Raw genomic sequence first — 14,347 nt, 5'->3', positions numbered from 1 at the left:
TAGACCTTGACACTAAATAAAATGGGTGGGCCTGTGCTCTTCTGTATCCTCCAGTCACTCCCAAAGACATCTGGCAGCAGTCTTCTGACCCTAGCTCCTTTCATGGGTAAAATGTGTATTTTTTAGGTGATGAAACTATTCTAAGAGGTGGTTGCTTTTCCATTATCATGTTTTATTACATTTTTATGAACATTAGATTTGTAAAACAAAGTCTAATTATTTGTGGCTAAACTTCTAGAACTATTGTTTTAGATCACTAATTTATATTAACGCACTAAGTTAAAATTACAATTGGCTCATTCATCCCCCCTTCTCTCCCCTGTAACTATTCCCCAGGTCGTTGCTGTAAATGAGAATGTGTTATCAGTCAACTTACCTGGTAAAATAATAGTTTAATATTTTTTTAGAAAACTCAGTATTTAATTTTGTGTTTTTTGCACATTATTGAAATTGGTCAATTACACTACATTACCAAAAGTATGTGGACACCTGCTTGTCCAACATCTCCTTCTAAAATCATAGGCATTAATATGGAGTTGGTCCCCCCTTTGCTGCAATAATAGCCTCCACTCTTCTGGGAAGGCTTTCCACTAAATGTTGGAACACTGCTGCGGAGACTTTCTTACATTCAGCCACAAGCATTAGTGAGGTTGGGCACTGATGTCGGGAGATTAGGCCTGGCTAACAGTCGGTGTTCCAATTCATCCCAAAGGTGTTTGTTGAGGTCAGGGCTTTGTGCAAGCCAGTCTAGTTCTTCCACACTGATCTCAACAAACTATTTCTGTGTGGACCTCGCTTTGTGCACGTGGGCATTGTCATTCTGAAACAAGAAAGGGCCTTCCCCAAACTGTTGCCACAAACTTGTAAGTACTGAATTGACTGGAATGTCATTGTATGCTATAGCATTAAGATTTCTCTTCACTGGGACTAAGGGGCCTCGTCCGAACCATGAAAAACAGCCCCAGACCGTTATTCCTCCTCCACCAAACTTTACAGTGGACACTATGCATTCGAGCAGGTAGCGTTCTCCTGGCATCCTCCAAACCCAGATTTGTCCGCCCTACTGCCAGATGGTGAAGCGCGATTCATCACTCCAGAGAATGTGTGGCAAACTTTAAATCACTCCAGCTGACACTTGGCATTGGGTATGGTGATCTTAAGCTTGTGTGCGACTGCTTGGCGATGGAAACCCATTTCATGAAGCTCCCCAACTAACAGTTCTTGTGCTGACGTTGCTTCCAGAGGCAGTTTGGAACTCAGTAGTGCTAAGCACGTCAGCACTCATCGGTCCTGTTCTATGAGCTTGTGTGGCCTATCACTTTGCGGCAAAGCCATTGTTGCTCCTAGATGTTTCCACTTCACAATAATAACACTTACAGTTGACTGAGGTAGCTCTAGCAGGGCAGAGAACTGACAAACTGACATGTTGGAAAGGAGGCATCCCATGATGGTGCCACTTTGAAAGTCACTGAGCTCTTCAGTAAGGCCATTCTACTGCCAATGTTTGTCTATGGAGATTGCATGGCTATGTGCTCGATTTTATACACCTGTCAGCAACGTGGTGTTGCTGAAATAGCCCGAATCCACTCATTTGAAGGTGCATCCACATACTTTGGTATATATAGTGTATATTCTACCAAGGATGCTACAACAGTTTTGTACCTACTTTTGCAATATTCAGAAACGTAGAAAGAGGATGATATGTTCTACAGCCGAATTAAAGTCTCACAGACGAATTAAACTTTAGCCTATATTTGTTATTTTAATCTGAATTGTAACCTTTGACAGACTTTTGCACACACACACACACATTCTCACATATTTAGCTCTTAAATTTTTGCGCTGTAAAAAAAAAAGTAAGGATAATGCCCCTGATGGAAACGGAAAGGACTCGTACCTTGGGGGTATGGGACCATTTCAGAGGGTAAATTGCTATTTTGTTGTTGTCATTCAATTCTCTGGCAAGAAGAAGAGGAGGATGGACCGTGAAAGTAGGAACGAATCGGTAAATAGTGCCACTAAGCATGGCATATGGCGCGCCTGGCCAGCTGAACGCTGACACCAACAAATTGACGATTTCATACCAATTTTAGGGTAGATGCACGATACACGCCACACACGTCGATTAAGTTATATTATTTGGATATTTCAAACAGCGTGCATATCCATTTTAGCATATACACGTTTGTTAAAAAAGCAGGACTTTTCTCTATGGAAAAAGTTGATGATAATAAAAATATAACTATTATCTCAATTAATTGGCTAATGGCTATTGGAAACATTTAGCTAATATTACAATATATTGCATGTAAAAATGTCATGCATTTAGATCTGGTATAGCCTATCCAATGGTTTATTTGGCTGTCTACCAACGGCATCAGCAACCATGTTACTTGCTGATAGTGAGGGAGAGAATGCATATTTCTCTGCCCTGCAAAATATGGAGCGAGGAAAATTGGAGGAACGCCCCCTGGCTTTTCAGTTGTACACTCCGATTTTCCACTTTTGCCATATAAAGGACGAACCCTGGGAAAACCTGCTGCAGAAAACGGGTCACAAGAACGTCTTTCTTTGATTCACCCACCAGCTGTGTAGCCGGGCTATTTCCTAAATGTTTATGTAGACTTACAGTATTTGGACTCGATTTCAGTAAGAAATTATAACTATACAGTTGGTCTATTGTGTTTGGAATAACTGTCGTGCGCAAGTAGACAAATGCGTTGTCAGAGTTGTCTGTTTCTTATGCTTTTTACATGCCACATCGTATGCCACAACCCCTTGTTTCTCATATGACTAGTCATTAAAGAAAAACAAATGGGTAACTACAGAATATAGCAGTAGACTACAGAATATAGCCTATGCCTTTTTGATTGAGTCGAGAACTCTATCATAAACTCTGTCCGTAATACATTGAAGCGCAATTTGGTTTGATTATTAACAAAGTGAGTAGGCTACAAAATTATTAGAATTTAAGATTGACTAGGCCTAATATACATACAGTTGTTTGTTGCTAGTGATACTTTCTCGCTCTCTCTATCTCTCTAGTTTGGTCATTAAGCGCAGGCCTATTGATGGACCAACTGCGTAAAGACGCACAATTTTTTTTTTTTACAGAAATAAAGTTCTAATTTCAGGTTTAAAAAGAAAGAGTGAAACTGGATTCATATTCATTGAATAGTCTCATGCAGGCTTAACTAATAGCGCAAGTAACGTTTAGTGTCTCTTTTTGTGAGCAGATAAATAAGAAACGAATAACGTTTTGACAACCAGGCCTGATATCAAGGATTCCTATTATTTGACTTTTGGATCATATCCTTCTTTTCTCAGTCAGTTTCCAATAAAACATTTTTTAGCAGTTAGTTCTTTTTCGATGCCATAGGGGAGCCATATGTTTAGGCCTAGCTCAAAAGTTTCGATTTCTAATCCGCTCATACGCTTGGCCACTCTGTTGTTTTACGCACGGGCAAAGATAGTGCAGACTACTAAGAAGCACAGACACTTTATTCGTATTCAAATCGGTTGAAGTGGTTGCAAAGTAAATGGCAGATGTTTAGCAATTCAAGGCGCATCAATACCCATGAGCCATAGTGTTTAACAATGACGTCTCTCTTTTGTTAGGTGCTTGTGTCTTTCAGTGGAGCGCTTGACAAAGGGTTCATCCTCTGCGAGTTATAAAGTTACTTTCCACTAGTTCATTTCGGCCCTTGAGAAAACCCTAAGCGATGTTAATGTGGACCTCTGTTCTATTCAGACGGTAACCCCGGTGCAAATAGCCAAACACAACCTATTGTGCGCCTTAACCAAAGTAAAGACCCTTAAATAACCTGGAGACCAGTCTATAGAAATTCATGATATTTGATGTTTGATCAGAGCTTCGCCAACAGGCCCGTCGCGTGGCTTTTATTTATCCCCCTTCCGCAATTTCGAAGGATGGAGATGATTCGATATAAACAGTTCACCAGCGTCAGCACCTGAGTGATTTCGTTTCGAACTCCCCAAGTGTAGGCCCATAATAAAGGTTTTGCATCCTCCAGTTTGCGTCAGATCCCTGAATAGTTAAGAGGCGGTTCCTCGATTTGCTTCGCTCTCAGAGACCCGTTGCAGTTTCTATGTGTGAAATTGCCTTCACATCTTTAAATAAGTCTACCGTTTTTTTCTTGCCCAAAAGCTTTATGTTTGGCAACTTAATTTTGGCAATTTATTGTAGGCTACACTCAGAAAAAAAGGTTATAAAATGGTTATATAGCTTGCTTCATATATGGCAGCCCTAAATATTCTAAATAGAACCCATATGTTCATTTTTTTTTAAAGGGGGTTCATTAGGGTTCTATATTGAACTTTTAGGGGTGCCAATATGAAGCAAGCGATATAACCCTTTTTGGTTCTATATATAACTTTTCTTTTAAGAGTGTAGGTTATTAGATGCATTGTGAAACATTTTAAAAGCCAACATGTATATGATCCGATGGCTGAGCCTAATACAATGCTGGAATATGCATGTGGCAATTCACGCTATACATGTCTACTTTGCCAAAAGTCATCTCCATTCGATTTACCTGAACTTTGCTGTGTAATGTATAGCCATTCTCTTGCAAATGGTGGCGAGTTTTCCTCTGGAGAAAAACCGTTTATTGCAGGTAATTGTATAATTGCTTCACTAATTGTTGTTAACAAGTTCTCGAATACTCCAATTATTACAGCACTCTTTGTCAGGTCCCCCTGGCAGGCATACATGACAATAGACTGTCGTGGTTAATGAGTTACTCGAGGGAGAAAAGTGAAAGTGGAGGGAAAAAGTCTGAGGTCCTTTTATAAACATACACTTAACTTGTTATTTAATGGTACGTCATTATCATGCCCATTTTGGACACAAGTCGCTCGTTGAGCTATTATCATGGAGAGGTAACCAATTCTTTTGAGAGCTGCAAGAAAGGGAGTGACGGTATAACCCAGTTAAATACATTTTTAAAGCCCATGCAGGAAAACAAATCTCGAACTTTTGTGAATTGTAAATCATTCAATTCGTTTAACATTATATTAATTATATTATATTCTGAGTAGCCTCCATATTCTGAACTCGCCTATAACCAGTGATAACTGATATAACACACCGCGTAATTAACGTGAAATCATTCCAGTGTGCGCTTGCAACAACAACAAAAAAGAACAAAGTTTGCCATGTTGCCAAGTTGCCATGCTGAAATCAGGTTTTACACGGTGCATGTTAACTCAGAGCGTGAAAGCGACGACATAATGCAGAGACCAGAACAAAGGATGAGAACCAGCCTTCATACACCAAAGCAGAGCGGTCAGATTTCATACTGATTAAACGTTGCATTATCACTTGAAAACATAGCATCGAAATTGCGGCACCAATTTTTGCATTATCACTTGAAAACATAGCATCGAAATTGCGGCACCAATTTTTCGGCACATTTTACGCAATTTGAACAGCATACAGTACATCCGGAAAGTATTCAGACCCCTTGAATTTTTCCACATTTTGTACAGCCTCATTCTGGAATGGATTTAACAGTTATTTTCTTCTCACCAATCTACACACTTATGACAAAGCAAAAACAGGTTTTTAGACATTTTTGCAAATGTATGAAAAATAGAAATACTGAAATACCACATTTACATAAGTATTCAGACCCTTTATTCAGTACTTTGTTGAAGCACCTTTAGCAGCGATTAGGGCCTCGTATGACGCTACAAGTTTGGCACACCTGTATTTGGGGAGTTTCTCACCTTCTTATCTGCAGAACCTCTCAAGATCTATCGCTGCACAGCTATTTTCAGGTCTCTCCAAAGATGTTCAATCGGGTTCAAATCCGGGCTCTGGCTGGGCCACTCAAGGACATTCAGAGACTTGTCCAGAAGCCACTCCTGCGTTGTCTTGGCTGTGTGCTTAGGGTCGTTGTCCTGTTGGAAGGTAAACATTTGCCCCAGTCTGAGGTCCTGAGAGCTCTGGAGCAGGATCTCTCTGTACTTTTCTCTGTTCATCTTTCCCTTGATCCTGACTAGTCTCCCAGTCCCTTCCACTGAAAAACATCCCCACAACATGATGCTGCCACCACCTTGCTTCACCGTAGGGATGGTGCCAGGTTTCCTCCAGATGTGATGCTTGGCATTCATGCCAAAGAGTTCAATCTTGGGTTCATCAGACCAGGGAATCTTTGTTTTCCATGGTCTTAGAGTCATTTCAGTGCCTTTTGGCAAACTCCAAGTGGGCTGTCATGAGCCTTTTACTGAGGAGTGGCTTCTGTTTGGCAACTCTACCATAAAGGCCTGATTAGTGGACTGCTGCAGAGATGGTTGTCCTTCTGGAAGGTTCTCCCATCTCCACAGAGAAACTCTGGAGCACTGTCCATCGGGTTCTTGGTCACCTCGCTTACCAAGGCTCTTCTCCCCGATTCCTCAGTTTGGTCAGGTGGCCAGCTCTAGGAAGAGCCGTGGTGATTCCAAACGTATTCCATTTGAGAATGATGGAGTCCACTGTGTTCTTGGGGACCTTCAATGCTGCAGAAATGTTTGGGCATTCTTCCCAGATCTGTGCCTCGACGCAGTCCTGTCTCGGAGCTCTACGGACAATTCCTTCGACCTCATGGCTTGGTTTTTGCTCTGACATGTACTGTCAACTGTGGGACCTTATATAAACATGTGTGTGCCTTTCCAAATCATGTCCAATCAATTTAATTTACCACAGGTGGACTCAAATCAAGTTGTAGAAACATCTCAAGGATGATCAATGTAAACAGGATGCACCTGAGCTCAATTTCGAGTCTCATAGCAAAGGTTCTCAATACTTATGTAAATAAGCTATTTCTGTTTTAATTGTTTTAATACATTTGTTACAATTTCTTAAAATCTGTTTTCTCTTTGTCATTATGGGGTATTGTGTGTAGATTGAGGGAAACAAAAATGTGATACATTTTGAAATAAGGGTGTAACGTAACAAAATTAGGAAAAAGTCAAGGGGTCTGAATACTTTCCGAATGCACTGTATATGGCCTTTAAGGTACAATTTGTAGACATAGGCATAGCTTTATAAATATAGGCTATATTTTTTTCTTTTGACCATGATATGTAATCATCTTGATTCAAAACAGTAAATATCGAGTATCAGTAAATATTGAGTTCAATGATTAATACAACATAGGCTTATAGGTTGTTGTTTTCCATTCGTTATTTTCGGCTTATTGCATGTTCGATTGGAGTTATTAAACATACAAATTAGTCTGCGAGGCTCATTAATATTTGTGCATTGTCCATGTGTAACCTATTCATTATGCAAGCTATTATACAGGCCAACTGCGGGCTACATTGCATTTTAAACACCACAATTAAGATTACTTAACTTTTTTTGAGTAAATTCATGAAAATTATACCACTGTGGAAAGTATATAGGCCTATGCGTAGGCCTTATTAGGCTATTAGGCTACTTACTGTTCTAATAAAACATGCTTTTCCTGAAAAAACTGTCCAGGAAATATTCCCTGACACAAGCCTAGCAAGGCCTATCTTTAATCCACTGCCTTTCTCAACTCTCTTTAACAACTCCCTTTCAAAGACTACGGGACAATGTGGTTTTGTGTTTGAAAGTGAGAGAAATCTTTGATACGGCCCACTTTTTGTGGACACAAAACGGACAGAAGAAAAGATCCATGGCCTCTCAGTAGGCATATATACTGCCTTCTTTTCAGGGGCGCCTTGTCCCTGAACTGAATACACTGAGATGTTAATGCCCAAACCCTCTCCCTTTCCCCGCCATTTGTTCCCGCGCGCTTATTGTCATCTGAACACATCTATTGTGTCTGGAATCAAACTTGAGAGGATTTAAGCAACTTTGAAAGTAGTCTATAGAATCTCCATTGAGCATGTCGCGTGTCCAACAAATGGCATGGTCCCGTTTCACATTCGATTTTTCACTTCGGCTGTTATCAATCATTTACACCACAATTATAGGCTACATAATATATGGCCTACTTCCACGATACTTCCGCTGCCACTTTATTTAACGTCACAAGAATTTAAAACGTTTAGATTTTTAGAAGAACAAAAAAGCTGAAGATAGAAAGTGTCTAATGTTGTGGCTATAATGTATATTTATTCAGGGTTGGCTGTACTTCAAGGAAAAGTCCCCGATTCTCCAGAAGGTCTCCGTATATTGTCCATGTCTGTGATGCGCAAAGCAGTGCAGGTGGGCTAGTTCAGGCGGTTCAGCTGGCATGACTTTCCCAAGGGTTGTGCCTTTTGAGGGCGCTGTGTGAAGAATCTGGAGGCAAGGGCCTCAAGACAGGGGGCGGCCCACCGATTCTCCTCGGTGCCTGCGAAGACAAAAGTGGCAATGCATTATTTCTGAATAAAACAAAAACATAGGGAACACATATTCACATATTCACTTCTGTATAATGTAATGGTGGATATCGTTGAGATAGGCCTAGATATGCTTTATGGTCGCAAGACGATTTAGTGTGTGACCATAGGTTTTTGCAACAGGTGTCTCAGATTCTTGTATCACCAGAAAATCGAAATGTTGTGGAGACATGGAGAGAATTTCCACGGTACTGCCTTTAACCTCATTGGCGTGAAACTCCGATATAAAAGAATCAATAGCAAGACCTGGTATGAGTCCCCAAACCGAGCAAAACACAATTAACATCAACACATTATGGGGTGATTTTCTACGCTTTTCTGTAAAATCTCACCTCACACGTTGAATGTTGAAGCCTACTGATATGTCTATTGGCGTTTACATTTAGCCTATGGAAATTGCATCAAATTTCAATGAACATGTAGTAATTTTTTATAATTTAGTTGACAGAACATTGACATTAGCTCACCACACACTAATTGAAGGCTATGAAAATAGCTAAAATAAAAAGGCAAGCATTGAAACCTACTTTCCCTCAAATGTAAAAAAAAAAAAAAAAAAAAAAATCTATGTTCCAGATATGGTAGGCTATAATATACCTTTATTTCATCAATTCATTAAATGTGTTGATATAGTTAAACGCCTATAGATGCTAGTTGTTTTTTGGAGACAATGTAATTTTCGCAATGACTGTGCTTCTTTCCACAAATAACATAACGTTATAATAATATATTAAGATTTAGATATTAGATATTTACGCTGTTAGAGATCCAAGATATGCCGCCTTTGGAGATGATACGCGTTCAATAGATTATTCGTTGAGAGCTCTTGGCTGATTGGTTATTTGGGGCTGTCAAAGCAGCGCTCATCTCGGCGCGCGCGACCCACAGGGCATTTGTTGCATTGAGATGTTAAGTGGGGGACGTTATAAATCGGCCCCGGAGGCAGAATTCCTTCACTCGTGCGCCAGGAACAGTTCAGGCAGTAGGTCAACAACATCTGTTAGCAAACCAGAAACTACCTTCAGAATGGTGTCGACATCCGATTGTGTAATCAAGACCAAAATCATAAACGGGAAAAAGGTGTGTAACCTATGTTACCTACATGCATGCTTTATTGGCAAGTAATAATAGCTTTCAAACAAATGAATGTCAAAAACGAATATTTTAAAGTAACTGATGGATTGTTTGTTAATGCATTCATTCTTTCTTTTTTTAAGGTATCCAAACCATTGATGGAGAAGAAAAGACGAGCGCGCATAAATAAATGTTTGGACCAGTTAAAATCTCTGCTGGAGAATTATTACACCAGCAATGTAAGTAATACTTCGAATCTATTAGGTCAATTGATACAAACCAATCGTGCTTTAGTGCTTAGTGGCTAAATGTATGCTCCTTTTCAGATTCGAAAACGCAAACTCGAGAAAGCGGACATCTTGGAACTAACTGTAAAGCATCTGAGAAATCTTCAGAAGATCCAGAGTGGTGCGTTATCCATCACAACTATTTGTTATCTCGTTCTAGGCCTTGCCTCGATAGGCTGGCCTATCACTATTAGCTTCTACCAGCAATTATTCGATCTACTGTCAAGTAACATTTTCGCCAGGCTGGGTTTTACGCATGGTGCCATATTTACTCAAAATGTTCCTCTCATTTTCTACAGGATTTTCCAAGAACTCCGAGTATGCTGAATACCAAGCTGGCTTCAGGAGCTGCCTAGCAGGCGTGAACCAGTACTTGGCAGACAACTCGAGTGGGAGCAGCAGTCGTTTGACCATGCTGACGCACATTTCAAGCAGCCTGCACTGCGCCGGAGGACAGGCTCAGAACTCCAGCACCGCGGACAGCGACACGGTAGCAAAACATGTGCTGCCCGAAACTGTTGTGTGCTGCCCGATGCAAAGACATCTTCCTTCGATAGTTGGGCACGAAGTGAGCAAGGCACCGACCACAGTGCCCCTCGCCCGGTGCATCAGGGCGCTCGAACCTTACAGCGCCACGGTGCACGTGTCCGAATCCAAACCTACTAAACTCTCCGCAGGGACCAGTCAAGTCATCGTATCCACAAATAAGATTAAACTAAATAACAGTCTCAGCTCATGCTACAGAAACAAGTGTCTCTCAAATGGTCAACACAGCCATGCAGTTACCATGCACAATGTTTGGCGTCCTTGGTAGCATGTTGAATAGAGATTTATTTGAACTGATAAATACTTTGTGTAGTATTTGCACGGTGTAGATTTGTATTTTCTAAATACTGTTTTTACTATTGTACAGATAAAAAAAAAAAAATTGTATCAATAAAATCAAAGAACCGAAAGAACTAAATAAGCCTTTTGTCGTCTTATTTGGTAGTGGACTGGGCAAGTGGATGGATGGGAAACTCACACACACATTTCTTTACGAAAGTAATAAGTCATTCTGTAACCAATTTGTACAATACAGAATAAAATGCAATAGTAACAATGCATTTATTCACCTAAACTCATCTTGCAAGCCAAGTAGGCCATTCCTCATCATCTAAGTATTTAGCTTCAGTCTCTGAAGCAGCCATGACCTTAGCTGGCTTCATAGGGCTACTGAATAGACTCGAATAGATAACACCAATGCAAATCTTAATACAAAAGCTTTGCAAAATTCGTAAAAATGCTTTGCCCTAACCGCTCCCCCTTTTTGAACTTGGAGTCATTCTTCTAACCTCTCCATGGTTGCTCACATGGAGTGATGTATTCATCCTTGTCACTGACATGGTTAAAAGTGTGTTTTATACAGATGTAGGATCTTCATTTGATCACCCTGTTGCAAGAGAAGGTTGCTGCAATGCAGGACATTTTAAACTTGTAGTGTATTTGAGATTTGAAAAGGCTTCTGAAGTTAGTCATTTCCACTTTGACATTTCAGACTTGATTTTCCACATTTGCTGCAGGATTATTTTCCCGCTGTAGCAAACAAAACTGTCTCACATTAACATTTTACATATGTAATGACAATTGTTTCGAATCTGCAGTACGCCTAGTTAGTAAGCTGGAATATAAATTAGCCACTTGGCTGGTGGGGGAAGTTATAGGTCGTACATTGTTTTTATTCATTTAGCCTGTTATTAAACAGGGGTGTGTCATCCTGTACCAAAGTCCAAAAGCATATCAATAAATCCGTGTATGAAGTTGCACAGAGAGCTGTGCCACCAGGTGCTTGATACAGGTTTAGAACATGCATTCAAATGGTGGCGGACCTCACCAGGTTCTTCGCTCGAAAAAGCAACATTGGGACTGGCCAGGGGATTACGTTTATTTTAATATCTATAACTTGACCATTTTATATTCTATTGTTGTTTTTTCTTCTTCTTTATTTCGACTGCAGGTAAAGATACAAACATGGCTGTCACCTGTTGCTGAAACGATTGGCATCGGGTAACCTTGGCATTTGGTTCCCAGGGGTACCCCATGTTCCCAGTAGTGCCACATCTATGATAAAGCTCAAGCTGCTATGTATTAACATTGTCAATGAAGCTATAGCCTATATCAGTCCCTTTCCTACATTGGCAATGTTAAGACATTGGCCTAAGTAACCAGTGAGGAAACAAATCTGGGGGGTTGTCAACCGCCTAGGGCGCATCCCATGACTCGCCATTCATCTCATTGTTCTCCAGTTTTACGCATAACTACCGAAACAGCAGCGCGCAAATTAGGTTCTTGTTGAACAGCACAGCAATTTTCTGCTACTAATTATTTACATGCACGTTATCTGCTTTCTCGTCTCATGTTATCTTAAACGCTATGGAGGTTTGGGATTCATTGTGGACCAGACGTTGGTTTTGGAAGCTCATACATATAAGAATAGTAGCTTAATTTCACTTCCATTTAGTCCGTTTGGGTAGGCCTATATATCCTAAAGATAGCAGGCTACTCATAAAGATGTATCGATATAGCCGGCCCAAACTGACCCCAAAAATAAAAGTTGGTTTCTTTTGGACGGAAAACAGCGTTTCCGCTGCTATAGTGGGTTGGAGGTCTAGCTAGCATCAGTATCATAAAATGGCTCTCTTTTCATGTCGACTAAGGTTGGAGAGGATGGCACCTTGCAGCGAGGAGAATCACTGAAACGCCCATCGCTCTTTCAGATGGTATTGCCGGCCTGCTGCGTGCTGGGGACGTTGACAAGGCATGGGTTCCCGTAGAAAAGGGCGCCTTCCAGCAATGTGAGAGAAAAAGAGGACAAAAAAGACTATGCCTGGTTCAAGTTGCTTGTGTGCAAACTCTGACCCACACGCTATTTGTAGACTGCGCGGATCACATTAATGGCCTATATCTCTATGCCTTTTCTTAGCAGGCCTACACCATGCATTCACGTTTTGGCCGTCATAATTATAGCCTACATTTTGTACTAAATGTTCGTTTATATCTAACTTCAGAGTTGGGTTTTAGACGATTGTGACCAGGGTAGCCTATTTAGAGCAAGCCGTTTTAAATATAGGCAGACCCACTGCAACCATATGGGCCCAAAAGTCCCGCTGTTGCGCTTTTAGTGAAATGAATACATGGAGATGTATAGGCTAAAGAACCTACCAAAGCCCTTGAGTTTGTTTTACTTTAGAAAAGCCAAGCCACGTGATGTGCACCCTGAATGCACTGAAACTTTTAAGAATTTCTATGAACTCGTCTCAGCGTTGTTTAAATAAGCTAGTTTGGTTTGCACCATAATAGTGGTGCATCAGAGCCGAAACACAGAGAATGGAAAATAAAAACGTATTTGCATTAGACTGTGCCCAGTCAAGCGCCCATAAGAGGCAGACGTGTAGGCCTGGCCTATATACAGCGATGCAAAGAGCCATGCCCCGTGTCCACCGAGCCTTTCAACACCCTGTGGTGGACTAGAGAGATGTTTTTTTCAGGTGGAACATTTGGTCTATGACCAAGGTGAGGCTTATTCGATATTCTCTTGGCCAATTTTTTATAGGGCTACACTAAAACGAAGAGTGCAAAATAGCCTCAAATCATCTAATTTGAGAGAAACTGGATAAAATCCTATCTATTTTAAAGATAGAATCCTTTATTGAAACAATAACAAAGCATAGTCCCCGCCCCCTTTTCGCTAAAAAGCTAAGGGATGGGGTGAAGAAATGTAACCACTCTTAAATTCATAGACAGAGCTATGAATGCAAGGACTGGCCATCCATGATATACAATGTCACATTTTAACCATGTTTTGAGGCTATACAGTGTTCGTTTACATTGAAGTTGTTTACAAACATTGGAGTAAAACAAGTTTATTATTGGGTTGTGGTGGGGTACGACAGTTGAACTAAACTCATGTATAGGTTAAGAATCAATCGGTAGGCTTATGTATCATTCATTTATGAGATGATTCTAGCGTTAAGTAATAGGACTGATATGGGTTAAATACTCGACTACCCCCATTCCACCAACGAAAATGTATCATAATTAGGCATATGTATAATCGTTGCAATTGGGTGTATTAACCATGAGACCAGGTCGCAGCACGACTAGACTTCCACAATACCGTGGAATTTCCCTTAGAGATGGATAAAGACCCATGTCGAGGCTCACAGGCTGCGGGTAAGTTGTGAACAAGGTGTGGGCATTCTCCAAGGAAACGAGGTTGAGGGGCTAGACGTAACTGAATCTGCAGAGTCAAGCGTTCACAACACCTGCTAAAAAAAGTATGATCGTGTAAATGTAGGCTACTTGAGTTTTTAAGGGGCTTGGCTTACGATACGTGAATTATGGACCAGACATGACTGCATGCGTGAAATGGCAGTGTTCAGGGGCAAGTTGAGGATGTTCTTCAGCGTCATACAGAGCTAGTCCTGAAAAAAATCACATGAAGTTGGAGTGCTAGAACTGTCTATTGAATAGACTACATTAGTGATACTCAAATTGCCGACCACATCTGGACCGCGAGCCCATTAGGAATTGTGAGTGCATAAGAAATATGTCAAAAACAATATATG

General features: G+C 40.7%; 1 protein-coding gene across 1 annotated transcript; it reads left to right on the top strand.

Moving 5' to 3' along the window:
- The first annotated feature begins 9,353 nt into the window (after positions 1–9,353).
- Positions 9,354–10,605, top strand: hes3 (hes family bHLH transcription factor 3). The gene is made up of 4 exons (XM_021614419.3): positions 9,354–9,459; positions 9,597–9,692; positions 9,780–9,861; positions 10,040–10,605. Exons 1-4 carry the CDS (start codon positions 9,406–9,408, stop codon positions 10,552–10,554), a joined length of 747 nt encoding a protein of 248 aa, XP_021470094.3. The 5' UTR covers positions 9,354–9,405; the 3' UTR covers positions 10,555–10,605.
- Positions 10,606–14,347: the final 3,742 nt, after the last annotated feature.

This window comes from Oncorhynchus mykiss, chromosome 9 (genome assembly GCF_057628025.1).
Source record: "Oncorhynchus mykiss isolate SJ-2025 chromosome 9, ASM5762802v1, whole genome shotgun sequence".
Classification (NCBI taxonomy): domain Eukaryota; kingdom Metazoa; phylum Chordata; class Actinopteri; order Salmoniformes; family Salmonidae; genus Oncorhynchus; species Oncorhynchus mykiss.
Note: the sequence above shows the minus strand (reverse complement) of the source record. Positions and strands in the feature narration are given on the sequence as shown.

Coding starts and splice junctions, on each gene's coding strand:
- hes3 (XM_021614419.3), top strand. CDS start 9,406: ATGGTGTCGACATCCGATTGTGTAATCAAGACCAAAATCATAAACGGG. Junction 9,693..9,779: donor AGAATTATTACACCAGCAAT/GTAAGTAATACT, acceptor GCTCCTTTTCAG/ATTCGAAAACGCAAACTCGA. Junction 9,862..10,039: donor TCTTCAGAAGATCCAGAGTG/GTGCGTTATCCA, acceptor CATTTTCTACAG/GATTTTCCAAGAACTCCGAG.